We start from the raw sequence: 16,768 nt of genomic DNA on the forward strand, positions 1-16,768 counted from the left end.
TAAAGCAAGTATAACTGTAGATACTCATCCCTACCCCTGTCACACTGAGCAAACTGGATTGAGAGATGTATTGTCTCATTTATATATTTGAATAATCCTACACTTCATTGTGATTGACATATTTTCTAGAGGACAAGGTTTCCCCTGTGGTGTGTTTTGTGGAGTGTATTTGGGCTGGAATGCTTTCAGTTTCTAAAGCAAGCATTTGCAGATATAAACCAAATGCAAGATCTGCCCAAGAGAACAAATTGCAAGAGCTGCAGTGGATGTTTACTGTTCTTAAAAACCAGCCATTAACAGATCTTAAGCAATCTAGAAGATGTTTAGCTGAATTTTATTTTCCAAGGTTCACTTAGATAAGGGAAAAAGGAGGTGAGAGAAATTGCAGGAGGAGGAGCTGATCTGTCTCAAGGTGGAGCTGTATCTTGTATTAAATGACATTGGCAGATTAGAGCTCTCTGGTGGGGAAGGGCTTAAAGGCTGAGTCAAAAGCCAAGAAGTCTCTTTATTTACGCCTACCTCCCTGCCCCTGGCAATCTGACTAATAACAAACTGAGCTAACGAGAAAGACTAGAAAGAGCAGAGAGCACACAGAAGCAGCTTCCATCTAAAAATCTCACAAAACAAGTGATCAAGTTAAGCTCTGCTGAGCATCTTGTTTGTTTACTGCATCCAAATGCTTGCAAACAGTTAACTATATGCAGATAAGTCAGCATAGCTGCGAAGTATGCTGTGAATTTTAATTGAGGAAGAAGGACAACTACTTATAGGATAGTCTAATGTGCACGCTGCCTGGAAGATCTTTTCAATCGAATGCTTTGTACTTTGTCTTCTGAACAAGGATTTTAACTTTATGGAGCTCTAGTATTACCAGAGCTTGCAGCAAAGTGAAACTCAGAAGAAAGTGTGCATTTTTGACAGGGAAAAATTCCATCGCATTGAAACAGCTGCTTCAACTGTGCATTACTGAGCATTTCAGGGAGTGTTACTGCTGTACAGGTAAGAAAGATTCCGGTTAGCTAATTAACTTAGCACATGAGAAATTCATTTCTCAGTAACAATGGAATTTATTTTTATGCATGACTTTGTATAACTTTTATGTTAAACGATGGCTGTTTATACTGTTTTTTCAAACAGTCTGCCAGGTGCATTTATTCAAGCTGCCAGCTGTGTAGAATGAGTGTGTTAAGGAAATGCTGATTTCAGATCCCTTGAGGGGGAAGGAATGGGCGTTTGTTTTTATTTCCCGAAGTGAAAGAATGATATTAAATGCATGTCTGACTGTGATTTCCTTCAGAATTTAATAAACAATCCCGAAGGCTTTTAGAAATTAACAATTCCTAACTTGAGGCTTTGAAATTCTTCAACATGCAGTTTTTAAACAGCTGAATTAAAACATCCAAATGAAAAAACCTCCAAGTAAAATAACAAGCTATTTCAATGTTTTAAACCCATGTTGATTATTATTTGTCAAGCATGTGATGCCTTTGCTAATAGGTGACTACTTCTGAAAGTATTCAACTTTGCCTTACAGAAAGGACTGTGACTTTTTCAGTCCTTTAGAATTCCTACTGCAAAAAGCTTAGTTACAGTGTGCAGTTAGTAGTGGCTTACATGAAAGCAGGTAAAATGAACAAACTTAAGTTACCACTTAGAATTTGTTGAAAAACATCACCACATGAAAGAGAAAAAGGTCAGCTTTGTCAAGACTTTAAAATTAGATTTTACTTTATTGTGAATTCTTTCAGTTAAATGTTGATAATCTTAAAAGCAGTTTTTGTTTTCCAGCAGTAGCCCACTGAGAGCTTCATTATATATTCCTGAGTGTTCAGACCAAAAAAGAAATTGGAAAAAAGAAAAAAAGAATACAATGCTCCTATTAATTTTTTGTTGTGAATATATGTGTGTGAGAGAGTTCTGGCAGTGTTGTTCACAAAAGTATGATGATGATTAAAATGGGAATGTTTTCCAATTGGTTACAAATGTTGTTACTTTCATCTCTGAGAGGAGGGCGCTCATTTTTATAAGCTAATTTCTCAATATGTACTAGAATGCAACATGCTTTTCAGATTATTTCCCCCCCCCCCCCTTTATTTTTTCTCAGGGACTTTATAACTGCAGTTTAAATTTGATGCAGATTGAAGCTGGAATTCCTACAGAAAAACAGTGTCCAGAAATAAAGTCTAATTACTCATACAGTAGGTTTGAAGCTGGCATCTGTCTCAGGAGCCTGCATTTTTTTTTTACCTTGGGTCACTGGAAGGGATATTGCTGCATGTAAAGCAAGGATAAATCTCTAGCTTAATATGATCCTAGAATTATTCTGCGTACTTCAAAATAAGATCTTGACATGTTGTTTCTCATCCAATACTTCTGGGGAAAATAAACTTACAGACATATATGTTAAGCATAGGCAGCTAGAGTTCAAGGAGTGTTATATGAGACAATAAAATTATTTGTAGTACAGAAACAAAGCTAAAAGGTCATATTTTTAAGGACACTTTTTCTCACACTGTGAATTTCATTTACTACTTCTAAAATCATACATCTACTCTCACCTATCAGGAACCTCTAATGTATAAAAACATAATTCACTGTGCACACATTTGCTGTTGTTCCTTCTTGTGCGCATGTGTGTGTGTGTGTGTGTGTGTGTGTGTGAGATACTCATACCACAGCACTTAAGTGCCTACATGTACAAATCTTTGCAATCTGTTGTAAGAGAAACCTTGAGAAATGGTGTTGCTAATAATAAAGGAACATGATAATTAAAATATATATTGATGAGATGCTAAATCATATGGCCATGCTATAAGAGTATTCATGTGTGTAATTGAATAGGTTCTTGTAAAAGGTTCTAATCTTTCAGAAATTAACACTTCAGCTGGTTAGATAGTGACATTGTGTACTTCATGTTTCAATAGCTTTCTTTGAAAGATTAAGTGACCCTTATTAGATAGATTACTTAAGAAAGCTGCTTAGTTCAGTCCTAGAATAAATAGCCCACCCCAAAAAAGTTCTTGTGTTTTAAATCATCCATTCCATTGAAAAAGTATTTATTTATTTTTAGCAAATGTGGAAATATTTAATTAAAGATTATAAACAGTGATTTCACTCCATCTCATATGTCGAGAATTACCATTGTTCTTGTTAATTAGACAGCCTTGACAGGAAAAAAACCCAAAGAATCTTCAAACAAAGTGTAGCATAAAATAATTCACGCCAATTATAACAATGTGTAAATTTTGCTTGTGACACCATAGTTGTACTGTAATGATGCATTTATCAGGTATTTCAAAGTTCAAGATCAGCTTGACAGATGATAATTTAAGTTACATAACATACGGATCATAACTGGTGGTCATTTTTAACTTGTAAAGCACTGTTAATACCATGTATATTCCAGATTTTTTGCAGATTATAACTATTATAATTAATTATTATAATAGTTAGGAGTCTAATAATCTGGAAAAAATGCTTGCCCCTTGCCTACCTATTTCTTCTGACATGTACTGCATTGTCAGTTCATTCTTTTTTCTTTTAATCATGTACACAATTATTTAATGCGTGTTATCTACAAACATATTACACTAGTATGTGCTGTGTTCCCGCTTTCACTAAAGATCCACAAACTATAATATATGCATTAACTTTTAAGTAAAGAAAAAGAAATATTTTTGTGTACTTTTTTTTTTTTTGGAGGCATAAGAGTAACAGAGGAACTACCTTTTGATTTACACACATAATGCAGAACCAAAGGAAAAATTCTCTTTATCCTGGCAGAATGGGCTTGTTCTTACCACACACTGCTGAACCAAACCAAATCTTATTTCTTCTCTTCAGCAGCTGGACAACATTAAGTCGAGCTTAGCAATGTACTCTAAAATTTGCAGTGCTATATGGTGACACAAAGCAACTATCCAAAATCTTATATTAGCCTTGATTTAAGTTGGTCAGGGCAGTAACTTCTTACTTTTGACCGCTGGTAAAACATTCTATATGGTGTATAAGTAAAGACAACACACTCCTGATTATCTCTTACTTTGAGTATCAGCATGAAAGTACTGAAGCACTCCCTGTGTTTATTGTTTTGGTACATTAAATTATTTTTTTCTCTCTTTAGAAAATCATTCAAACATTTTGCATGATATGATATTATTTGCAAGGTGAGGTAGCTCAATGGGAAGTACTAGGAATTTTTATTGCTCCTCTCCATCCCAGAAATAAAAACAAAAATCAACCCTATGAAACTATTACCCGATTACTCTTCCTTTTTCCTCTTTTTTTTTTTTTTTTTCTTTTTTTTTTTTTTTGTAGAATCTGCTGGGCACCATGAAGCTCTGGATTTTTATTCTATATTCAGTTGTCGTTGCATCTGATCCTTTCCACTCACAGCCTTCTTTTTCTTCAGTCAGAGGATCTTGTCAGAGTTTGTGTTCCTGTGAAGAAAAGGATGATACCATGATTATAAACTGTGAAGAAAGAGGCATCAAGATGGTATCAGAAATAAATGTCCCACCATCACGGCCTTTTCATCTTAATCTTTTAAACAATGGCCTGACTATGTTGCAAGTGAATGATTTCGCTGGCCTTGTTAATGCTATCTCTCTACATCTTGGTTTTAATAATATTGCAGATATTGAGCCTGGGGCTTTCAATGGTCTCAGCCTTCTTAAGCAACTTCATATCAATCACAATTCTTTAGAAACACTTAAAGAAGATACGTTTAATGGATTGGAAAATTTGGAGTTTCTTCAAGCAGACAACAATTTCATCACAGTGATTGAAGCAAGTGCCTTCAGCAAGCTCAACAGGCTTAAAGTGCTTATTTTGAATGATAATGCCATTAAGTATCTTCCTCCAAACATATTTCGTTTTGTGCCATTGACCCATTTAGACCTCCGTGGAAACCAGTTACAGACACTGCCCTATGTTGGCTTTTTGGAACACATCGGTAGAATACTAGACCTCCAGTTGGAAGACAATAAATGGGCCTGTAACTGTGATTTGCTGCAGCTGAAAATATGGCTAGAAAACATGCCTCCTCAGTCAATTATAGGTGACATTGTATGCAATAGTCCTCCAGTTATCAAAGGTAGCATCTTAAGCAGGTTGAAAAAAGAATCACTTTGTCCTACTCATCCTGTCAATGAACTTGAAGATCCTTCAGGGTCACTGCCGTTGGTTGTAACCACCTCTATCAGTGATAGCCACCTATCAGCTAAGGTGATTCCTATCCTGAAAGCTCCTACTAAAGAACCAAGTTTAGTGCTTCATACTTCAAAGCCTACTACTGAGTTTCCAGGAATCTACTGTCCCATCCCCTGTCACTGCACCAGCCATATGCTCTCAGGAGTTCTCATGCACTGCCAGGAGCGAAATATTGAAAGCTTGTCCGATTTAGGACCCCCTCCTCCAAATCCTAAAAAGCTTATTCTAGCTGGAAACATTATTCAGACATTACTGAAATCAGATCTTGCGGACTATGCCAGCCTGGAAATGCTTCACCTGGGGAACAATCGCATTGAAATCCTTGAGGAAGGATCTTTCATGAATCTGACTAGACTGCAGAAATTATATCTCAATGGCAATCATCTTACAAAGCTAAGTCAGAATCTCTTCCTTGGCCTTCAGCACCTTGAATACTTGTACCTTGAATATAATGCCATCAAAGAAGTATTGCCAGGAACATTTAATGTAATGCCAAAACTTAAGGTCCTTTATTTAAATAACAACCTTCTGCAGGCTTTGCCACCCCATATCTTTTCAGGTGTTCCACTTACCAGACTAAATCTGAAAACAAACCAATTTTCTCATTTGCCTGTGAGCAATATCTTGGATGAACTGGTTATGCTGGTACAAATTGAACTTGAAGACAACCCCTGGGACTGTAGCTGTGATTCAGTTGCGCTACAAAAATGGATACAAAAACTGAGTAAAAATATTATGATGGGTGATATTTCTTGTAAATCTCCAGGACACCTAGCAAAAAAAGAGCTGAAATCCCTGAACAGTGAAGTCTTGTGTCCAGGTTTAATAAACAGCCCTGCTCTACCAACTCATGCCGGTTTTGTAGTTGTGACAACTTCTACTACTACTACCAACACCGCAGACACCATTCTGCGGTCCCTTACAGATGCTGTCCCACTTTCTGTCCTAATATTAGGACTTCTAATTGTGTTTATAACTATTGTATTTTGCGCAGCAGGAATAGTTGTTCTTGTTCTTCATCGGCGACGAAGATGCAAAAAGAAACAAGCTGATGAACAAATGAGGGATAGTAGCCCTGTTCACCTTCAGTATAGCATGTATGGGCATAAGACAACACACCACACAACTGAGCGCCCATCTGCAACTCTTTATGAGCAACGTATGGTTACTCCTGTGGTTCAGGTCTACCGCAGCCCATCCTTTAGCCCCAAGCATACTGAACAACAGCAGGATGGAAGTGAGAAGGAAGCTAGTGATTCCAAACATCTCTGCCGAAGTCTCCTGGAAAGAGAAAACAGTTCACCTCTTACAGGTTCAAATATCAAATATAAGGCTACAGACCAATCTGCAGAGTTTCTTTCTTTTCAGGATGCCAGCTGCTTGTATAGAAACATTCTTGAAAAAGAGAGAGAACTTCAGCAACTAGGGATCACAGAGTATCTAAGAAAAAATATTGTCCAGTTCCAGCCTGACATGGAAGTTCATTATCCTGGAGCACATGAAGAGCTGAAGCTAATGGAGACACTCATGTACTCCAGACCAAGAAAGGTTATTCTAGAACAGACTAAAAATGAGTATTTTGAACTCAAAGCTAATTTACATGCTGAGCCTGACTACCTGGAAGTCCTGGAGCAGCAAACATGAAGTGATAGTACTCTGGGCCAGGGCTGAATTTCTGTAATTCTATTTTAAGTTGGAACCATTGTAAATAAAAGTGCCTTATAGTAACATGTCAACAATCAGAACTTAAGCACAGCAGTAATCCTAGCAAAAAAACTCAGGGATCACTGTGGGAAGCTATGGGGTTGTGCGCAGGCAATATGTCTTACCCCAAGTTAAACATAAACTTTGTGTGATTGAACTGTGGGAGGAAGATTGCTTATTGCAATATTCCACAACACTTTAAAAAGGTGTGTTTGGCACTCTCCGTTCTGTACCTGACCTATGGAAAAATATGTTACCTTTACTCTTTCTTTTTCCCCTCAATTTAATTAGATTCCTTTTTTAAAAAAAATCCTACCTGTGTTTGTAGTTACAAGGTTAGGGTGGTTTGGTTAGGTTAGTACATGCACTGCATACATGACCGTTGTCTACAGCTACACCTAACATACCTTTATAATAAATATGAAAGAAGTTAAAATGTTGTCATACTAAATGTCAGTTAAAAAAAAAAAAACCCACACAGAAAAAGAAAAGATTTTTGTGTATGCACCCAGAGCCTGCAAATATTTAAATATTTTACATGAAACTTCATTGTATGCATTCTGTATCAGTATGTGGAAGGAAAAATATGTAACCGTGTTTACCCAACATCTTCAATGAAGAAAAAAGTAAGCCTTTTGAAGAAAAAAGTAAGCCTTTTGCTACTTTCCCTATCTGATAGCTTTACCTAAGTTTGGACAATCTTTTCTTGAGCTGCTGCTATAAAATATTGTGCATCACTGGTGTTTCAACTCATAATCCTCGGCAATTTGAAAAGCTACTGAGAATCAACTGTAAATATGTTACTGTGTTTAATAAGTTTGATTTTGTTTTATACAGATATCTATATCTATATATATATAAAAGTAACTTCTGTGCTGGCTTTAAATATTCTTGGAGGAAATGAGTTTGCTGTGGCTAAGAATTTCCAAGTGCAAATACAGATCCTTTTCCATCCTACCCAAAAGCAACTCCCAGACAGAACAACTGCAACAGTACACACACGAGGAAGAATGATAGTATTTAGCTGTTTGTACAAAAAAAGGTTATATTTTCTGAAATTAGAAGAACATAATGTGTTGTGGGAAAAAAAAGGTATAAGAAAGTAGAACACTGCAGGTTTATTTTTGCAATGAATTCTTGCTAGATTTATATTTGCTATTTATTCTGTGTAATTTCATATTTTTTTTCAACTTACAAGAAAAGAAAAAGCTTATTCCTGGCTGCCTTTCAAGCAAATCAAGGAACTGCTCTCTATCAATGAAAAAGAAATAAAGAGGTTTTTTAATGTCTTTTTCTTAAAGGTCACTTTTTAAAGAAGAAAGGAACTCCTGCATGCACAAGTTTAGAATTGTTTGGGAATTAAACACAATAATTCTCATTCTTGTCATATGGACAGAAGCATCTTGTCCAGAGCGCAGTAATTCCATTCAATTTCTGTGCATGACTGACATGGTGCCAAAACACAAATTCTGACCTGCATTTATCTTCCTCTAAGCAAATCTTTTGTAAATTGACTATGCATGAACTGTTTTTTTTCTAATTTGTATTTGTAGAGCTGAAGATCAGCATCATTACTACATGTCCATATATGTATGCCATATTTAGCATTGGAGTCTTGATAAACTCAAAAGATATCGTTTAGTTCACCTTACTGTTGATGTCTTACCTATTTGTATATGCAAATATGAGTTCTTCGTATTGTTTGTACATACATTTCTGACAGAAAATTTCCTATACTACATACAAAAGATTCTTAGATTCTCAGTTCTTTCAAATCTGCGTGGAGTTAATGACTTTGATGGTGCTATACTAATTTGTGTAATTTGAGGAACTGACCACATGGTGTTTCTGTTAGCAAATCAACTTCCTTATCAATATTTTTGAGGTGTCATAAATTTGCTATGGAAATCAAACCTGTTGACTTCCAAAAATCAAAATTTCAGTTGTTAGAGAACAAGTATTATTTCCTCTGTCTATGGCCAAGAATAACTTAGTTTAGAAAACCTGTGTATTTAGGAGGATTAGGAAGAGTAACTCTGGTATAGCAACAATAAAATATATTTGTTTTATTGCTATCATTATTCCATATAAGTAAGCAAAATGCTAAGTATTATTTGTGCAGGTAAGGGTGAGACAAAAGGGAAAATGCAGCTACATTAACTTTACATTAACTTTACATTAACTTAGTTATCTAAATAACTATCTGTTACTTTAACTGCTCTTGCATATTCAAGACATGTGAATGGGCTTCATGGGGACATCATGCAACTTATGGAAACCCATGCCCTGGTCTAGAGGAGCAACTGGAACCTTGGTGGAATGGCTTGAGCATCAAAATGACACTAGATGATATCTACATTTAAGCAATTTACTTTCCGAAAGAAAAAAACAAGCTGAGTAACTCCTTTATTTGAAATAATTAAGATTCAATGAGAAAACCAATTTCAGTCAATGGAAGTGACACTAGAAAACTCTGAATATTAAATCAGACCCTCTAACATTGTTTGTTGTAGGATTTTCAGAGATCTCAAATCAGTATTGAGGAAAAATACCCAATGAAAACACAGAACAAAACTGTTCATGGTGCTTGATAACAGAGTTTAATCCTTCAGTGTCTTTCACTTCAGTAGTTATTTCCATTAGTAAAAAATGGGAGTAAAAATAGTACCCTGCAATTGGCAAAATGTAGGGACATGATGATTCAGGCCCTCAAGCTTAGATATAAGAGAAATAGCTTCAGACTAAAGACAATTGCCACATGCACAGATGTCACTTTGCTTAGCTGCTGACAGTTATTTGGCAGAATGTTGAGGACAACTGTGTGGCAAAACATTCTTTGTTGCAGTCTCAAAGCATCAGAAAGAACAGTGATCTAAATTAACGTCAAGGCAACTCAGTTGTACAGCTGTATCGGAGCATCGCTCAGCAGAATTAAAGTGAGTTTTAGCTTTTAGCTTTCCCTTAGCAGGGAGATTCACATCATTCACATGTAAGGGCAACTGTACTCTGTGGCAGCCTGTAACTCTGAAAGTGGTTTTGCAGTATCTAGGCATCACTAGAATGTGGCACGTTACCTACTCTCCTATCATCTGTCTCTACTGGACTGTCATGTAGTGAAAGTTTGCATGATGAGGAGGGAGGGGTCTGCCTATAGCCTCACCTCTTAATAACCTTTTCAGACAGTGGTTTTTCCAGCTATGAGGAAACTTTATATTGCCATTACAAAAAGAGATGAGAATTTGGCTTTACATGATTATTCTCCAGCTGAATAGTATCAATATCTGCTGATAAAAGTAAAATCATGTCATAAGAAAGGCATCATGTACCAAGAAAAAAGGATGCAATATCTGTTTCTAACAGTTTCTTGGAACATTTTCATTATAACAATTAGAAATGTGTCCTTAATGTTATTTGTGTTTGCAGAAAGTTGGGAGGGGTATTCAGAATTTTTTTTGTCAATACCCTTGTCTCTTTTTTTTTTTTTTCCAGTGACAAGGCAAAGTTAAGTGGTTTGATACAATTCACTTTGCTAGAATAACAGAGGTTGGAAGGCAAAGCGTGATTGACAGTTTGCAACTAAGTGGATACATTTTTCTCCTAACAGCACAATAGTTTAATTGAGTGTGAGAACAGTGCTTCACCAAGCACACTGGTGTATATGGCAGCTATGTTATTGTTGTTAGGGTACCTCAAGGTAAGCAACACTACCATTTTTCCCCTCACATCTGAGTGAAGAAAATATATTAAATAATACTATAGACCTGTTCCCTAAATAAACAGATATAAAAGCAATTTATTGCATTTTTTTATTTTAAACTTCTTTTATCTTTTCAACTTTATAAATTCAAATGTATTTTTCTTTCTTTTTTTTCCTGCTACAGGTATTTGTCATACAGACTTTTAGTATCGATACTTAAATATACATTACTTGCAGAGATGCTTCTCCAGGCTTCTGAACAGCTTGAAATAAACCAAAACAAAACCAAACCCCCATCCCAAAAACCCCTTCCAACAAAACCTGTAAATTTACACAGAAATTAAGGTATTTGCCTATTTAGTATTAGTCCAGTATATTCACACATTATTCTCCACTGGAATGACAGATCAACCTTTCTGTAACCAAATTCCAGACTGGAAATGAGTTCATACTTTTTATCAGTGGTGTGTGAAATCTACCAGATTCTAAACCAAAGCTTTTTCACCTGCAGTCACTGTTTCCCTGATTGTAATTTAAGGATCAAGTTCTGGCCACTCTTTGCATGACGAAGAAGTGTTTACAATGTGCAACTTATTTGTATTTACTTAAGAGAGATTACTGATTGTATAGTATGCTAAACTGAAAAGATAAATTTGACTGGGATATCAAACCATCTTATAAAGATCCATTTCTAGTGTGTTAATAAAAAAGGGGTATTTATCACAAATAAAACATTATTTCACATGATAAAGTAATAGTGCCAAGGGAAAAATGGAGACTGAATCTTGAAGTCATCATCAGAAAGGATTCTGGACTATCATTCTGAGAAAGCCATTATCTACAGCAATATACTTTATTAGCCACACCAACACAATCTGTAAGTTTCATGTAGATGCACTGAAATCATCATGAGGAAAAGAAAACCCAAGCAAGCACCTGTCTTAATTCAAAAGGTCAGCTGAAAAACTTTCTTAACACTAGCACATTTCTCTATTCTTCTCTTCTCTTGTGCTCCCCAGCACAGAATACTTTAATTTCCATAAATGAATTTCCTGCTCAGCCATAGACAGACCTCTGGCAGTACAATCCACTGTGGCAACTGAAACCTACTCCATGGAGAGGTTTTGCAGTGTTTGCATTGCCTTCAGTGGTCAGTTCCTCTGGGACTTCATGTTTGGTGCACCCTGTTGGATTTGAGATGGAGAAGATGGATCTACTACAGATCCTGCATTAGAAGTCAAAAGACCTGTCCCTTTCAGATTTTCTGAAGTTTATGGTATTCTTGATCATTTTCAAGAGTTGGTATCAAATCTTTTTGTTCCTTGAAACAGGAGTGAACTGTAGCTGGAACAAATATAGGGAAGTTAATTGCCATACTGAAAAGGTATAGCATGGCTTTGTTTTTCCTGCACATTTCCTAACAGTCAGCTTTGGCTTTTTGACACAACAGAACAAATTCTTAAGAGCCACAGTTTAATGGATAGCAGCTAACCTCAAGGAAAAAAGTAAAACACCAGATGCTGTTCAGCTCTATGAAAGCAAGATGTGAAGAACTTATTTTATTTATTTAGGTTCACCGAGATGGAGTGCAAGTACATGTGCACAGCACATTTCATAAAGCATTTACCAAAGTTTTGTGTTTTAAGACATTAACTTCAAAATATTCACAGTATGTTTCTCCTATTACTACTGGAAGGACTGCTTCTACTCCTACTATTACTTTTAGTTTTACAATGGAATGATGAAACACAGAAAAGAAGAAAAAGTTGGTTTCATGTTTCAAGGAGAAATGTTATTTATTGTAACTTCAGCTGTTTGCCTTTGTAGATCAATTCATCGAGATTGTTTTGAGGTGAATTGTTTTACAAGTTCAGAATTTTTTAGGTTCTTACAGTTGTAACTAGTTACCAAATAAAATACAGAAGGATAGTAATTAATTGTTCAAACAGAAAGAAGCCTGAAACCTTTTACATGTGCGGAAATCTTATGGAATGTTAGTATAAACTTGCACTTTAAAATAAACTATAAAATAGATTGTGCTAGATTGTAAAAGTTGCTGTTATTTTTATTTTTGTATTTTTTAAATTCAAAGCCAACATAACACTTCCATAATGAAACATGTTTGGGTTAAATACATATTAAATGGTTCCATGTTAAGACATATTGAAAAAAAAGCTGTTGAATATAACCTGATACACACCCACCCCACCCCCATTTTTCCCTGCTGAAAATGTGTAGTGTGCTGTTCAAAAAAATCATTTCCTGGTCAAGCAGACCAAACAAGAAGATGAATTCTTTTGTATCTTTGTTATATGTGCTTTTTGGGGAGTAGAGTATTATGGATTCCCATCCCTGTGGTGCAGTATGTTCGCACAGTTCATATTTAATGTAATTATCTAAGTTCAGACTTAAAACAACTAAATACATGACATTCTTAAGAGAAAGGATTGATCTAACAATGTCTGTGCAATCATGTTCTTTTGTAAATGGAAGGTTGTTGTAACTTTACTTTTTAAAAAGATCCTGTATGACAAATATCCTTTGAATATGCCAGATCAGACCCCAAAGATCCTCTTCAATTGTTACGAAACTTAATAAGATGCAAGATTCCACACTGCCAATGCTGGGCTAGTTTATGGGCATCCAGACACACTGGATCTTTAGGTATTTGGAGGACAGTAAAAAACCTCTAAGTTATGTGTTACAAGGAAGAATTTTTGAGAACAGTTAAAGATTTAAATTGCTCTTTTCATCTGGCCCGAGATGTTCAATATTTCACAGCATTGTATCGTATGATTTAAAGATGAGTGTAAAACATTAAGAAATCAGAATTGTAGCATTTAAATGCCACTATTCACAGAAGGTAAATGATTCCATAAGGTATTATGAAATGATGATTAAGAGACTGAGATTTTGACTGCCTCATGTGTTATGTGTCTTTAAGTAACGTATCACTTCAGTAGAGATGGGAGGAGGTAGTGTTGCTGTTAATTGACCACTCATGCATTAAGATTTCCTGAAGGGAAATGTGCTGAGGATAGCTATCTTAATGCTGCCATACATGATATTATGAAGGCTGAATCATGTTCTGTAGATTCTAAAACAATTGTCTATTATAGGCTGAAATCTGTCACTGCTCTAAGCACTTAAGTGTCATCTGAAGTCAACTGGACTTCTTGCATTATTATTTTTATTCATAAGAATGGCCACAGAACAAACAGAATCTTCATTATTTTCCTATATAAAAGCAATCTTGTAAAGGAAATGATGCCTCCTTAATTTTTGATTCATGTCCTGATCCAAGGGCCATTAAAGCTAAGGAATGATGTCTTTTACATCTGGAGTTATGCATCGTCATCATCCTAGATGATTGGTTTGTCTGCACAGATGCATATAGTAAAAACTGTGCAAAAACTTAGGAACATTGATGTACCAAGTTTTTACAGTCACTGTTCTTAATTATAAGGCCCAACTATATGTTAACTTCACAAAAATTATTCTGAAGATTCCTGTGACACTGTCTCCTTAAAAAGTGGAAGGTATGTGTCTTTTCTCCTCATTTTTTCTAACAGGGAAGTATGTAAAGAAGATCACAACATAGGTTATGAAGGTCAATATCAATAGTAAACATAAGAAATATGTTTGAATACTACTAAAACCTTCTTCACTATGAAGGGTAGCGCAGCACTGAAATATGTAACCCAAAGTATCTACAGGACCTTAGTCTCCAGGAGATTTTCAGGACTTTGCCATACAAAGTCACAGCTGCTCTAGAGAAAGCAATTGTCCTGCTCAAAGCAGAGGATTGGACTAGACAGCCTCCAAAGGTTACTTCCAGGCAAAGTATCTGTAGTTCTAATATAGTTCTACAAAAGATTTTCGAGGGCAAAGTAGAAGAATCTTTCTCTTCTATACATAGGCTTCCTGAATATGAAATTCAGGAAACCAGTGATGCTCATCAAACACTGTTATGAAACAAAGGCTGTTCAACTAACTTCTGTAAGATACAGAGAAGTGGTAATATCAATGCTGCATCAAATCAAACAGAAATCTCTGATGCTGGTGAGAATGCATGTGAAATGTAGTTACCTAAGTTTATTGTTAAAACTATTTTTTTTACATATAACTGATGATTTCAAATTTCTGAATAAAATACAGAAACTATCTGAAACCCTTGAAGACTAATCCATTTCTGTACTAGTCAAATTAATGAACCTTGTTTGCTTGACATACTACTGCTGTAACTCTTCACACATTTCAAAGCTAAAGACAATCTTACTTTTTCAGAAGATCTTTCAGGCTTTAACAGTTCTTACCTTATATATTCTATGTGTCAAAAGGCCAAATTATTATCCAGTATATGATTAATTTACATTTTAAATGAAAAATATTTTTTACATAAAATTATACTTTGAATCTTTCAAATTTTGAAGCGGCAGTTGGAACAAGATCCCATCTAAATATAACTGGTTTAGTCAGATCAGGATCCATTCGAAATAAGTAGATTTTGATTGTTACAGATTTTATGACGATTTGCTTAGCTCTACAGTCAGGGATTTGGAGAGGCTGCTTTGTTTTTTTTAATTTGCTGGCAACAGTAACCTCACAGAGAACTTCTGATACTCCTAAAAAATGTACCTCATAAAATAGCATTTAGAATCACTATATTTAGCAAATTATCCTAAGAAGATAATCTTTTCAGTTTGTTGATGTACACTCAGATATTTTTTTCCTGAACTTAATTTTCCGCTTAGCTAGGATCAGATTTTCAACTGTATCAATGGAATTTTTAAATAATATGAGATTTCGAGACTTTAATGATTGAAGTACGCATGCTTCATTCCAATAAACATGTAATAACAGATGTGTATAATAATAGTTTGTTACACATTGATTATCATCACATCAGTTAATTGTCTTAGTCACTATCATCTTCTTTTGTGTTATGAACCACTGCAGGTAACACTGTGTCACTTTCTTTTCCCATCAAAACTCTAAGAATGTCAACTGTTTAAGAAAGATGACTTAGAAAACTTCTTAATTTCTTTACAATGGGACTACTTCAAAGGACATATTTATCCACATTTATTTTTCTCAAATGGATATCTCTTTGGTTTTACTTGGACTTCAGATAATCTCAGAAAATAGAGCATTCTTTTTTTCAACTTCCAAATCTTACTTTTTCTTAGATTGTTTTGTTAAGAAAAAGAAGGTATGGCAATATTAATGCTCAGCAGTGGAAAGAATTTGCTGTAATTGCAGTGCTTCTTGCTGGTGTTAATTACTAATCCCTCTTTTCTCAGTCTTTGTATGGTGTTTTATCTATTACATGAAACCAGATACTTCCATACAGATTTAGAGGAAAAATACATGCAATGATATTTTCTATTTTCTTATACTCTTATCTAGGTATGTACTTTAGTAATTCTTGGATACCAGATACTAAATGGATCTTTGATTTGGCCTAAGATAGCTGTTAGTAAGTTCATAATATGTACTTGTGTAGGATCACTGTGGAAACCAATTTTCTCAGACATAACTATAATTACAAGTAGTTTCTTGACTTCTTTCATGGAATCTTTTTTAATAGAAATTCCTAATAATTTCCATTCTTATACTTGTGTATTATATTAAGCTTGTAAATTAAACATCTAAAAGATTGTACAAACCTGGATGTGTTTCTACCAGAGCAATTACTTAGCCACTTAAGGAGGAAGTGAAAAATTTAAATGTTCAAAATAATCACAAGGATCATCCGTAAAAATTTAATGAAATAACTGCTACTTCAAGCTTAAACACAGACACGAGTTCAAAAGGTTTTTGTGTAAATGAACACAAATATGCTTCTTGCTTCTACAATTTGAAAGTAGAAAATTAGAACTAGTCATGTAGTTATTTGATATTAATATCAAGCAAAATGTGATTGATTACCTACATATGAAAATACACTCCTATAAAGATTTTCTTCCCACATAAAAATTTTTTTCAGACAAGAAAGTCCTAAAGAGCTATGGAAAATAACTCATTTACTGCACAAGAATACATAGTATTCTGTTAGCACTGCAGTGAATCCTCGGTCTCTCTTCTAACAGGAAGATCCAAGAGATAATTGAAAAACATCAGCAGTGTTTTAATCAAAACAGCTGTACAAAACCC

The 16,768-nt window shown here is 35.0% G+C and overlaps 1 protein-coding gene across 1 annotated transcript; it reads left to right on the forward strand.

Moving 5' to 3' along the window:
- The first annotated feature begins 461 nt into the window (after positions 1–461).
- Positions 462–12,664, forward strand: SLITRK6 (SLIT and NTRK like family member 6). The gene is made up of 2 exons (XM_030477339.1): positions 462–999; positions 4,318–12,664. Exon 2 carries the CDS (start codon positions 4,333–4,335, stop codon positions 6,853–6,855), a length of 2,523 nt encoding a protein of 840 aa, XP_030333199.1. The 5' UTR covers positions 462–999; positions 4,318–4,332; the 3' UTR covers positions 6,856–12,664.
- Positions 12,665–16,768: the final 4,104 nt, after the last annotated feature.

The sequence above is a fragment of the Strigops habroptila genome, chromosome 2 (genome assembly GCF_004027225.2).
Source record: "Strigops habroptila isolate Jane chromosome 2, bStrHab1.2.pri, whole genome shotgun sequence".
In the NCBI taxonomy this organism is placed as follows: Eukaryota; Metazoa; Chordata; class Aves; order Psittaciformes; family Psittacidae; genus Strigops; species Strigops habroptila.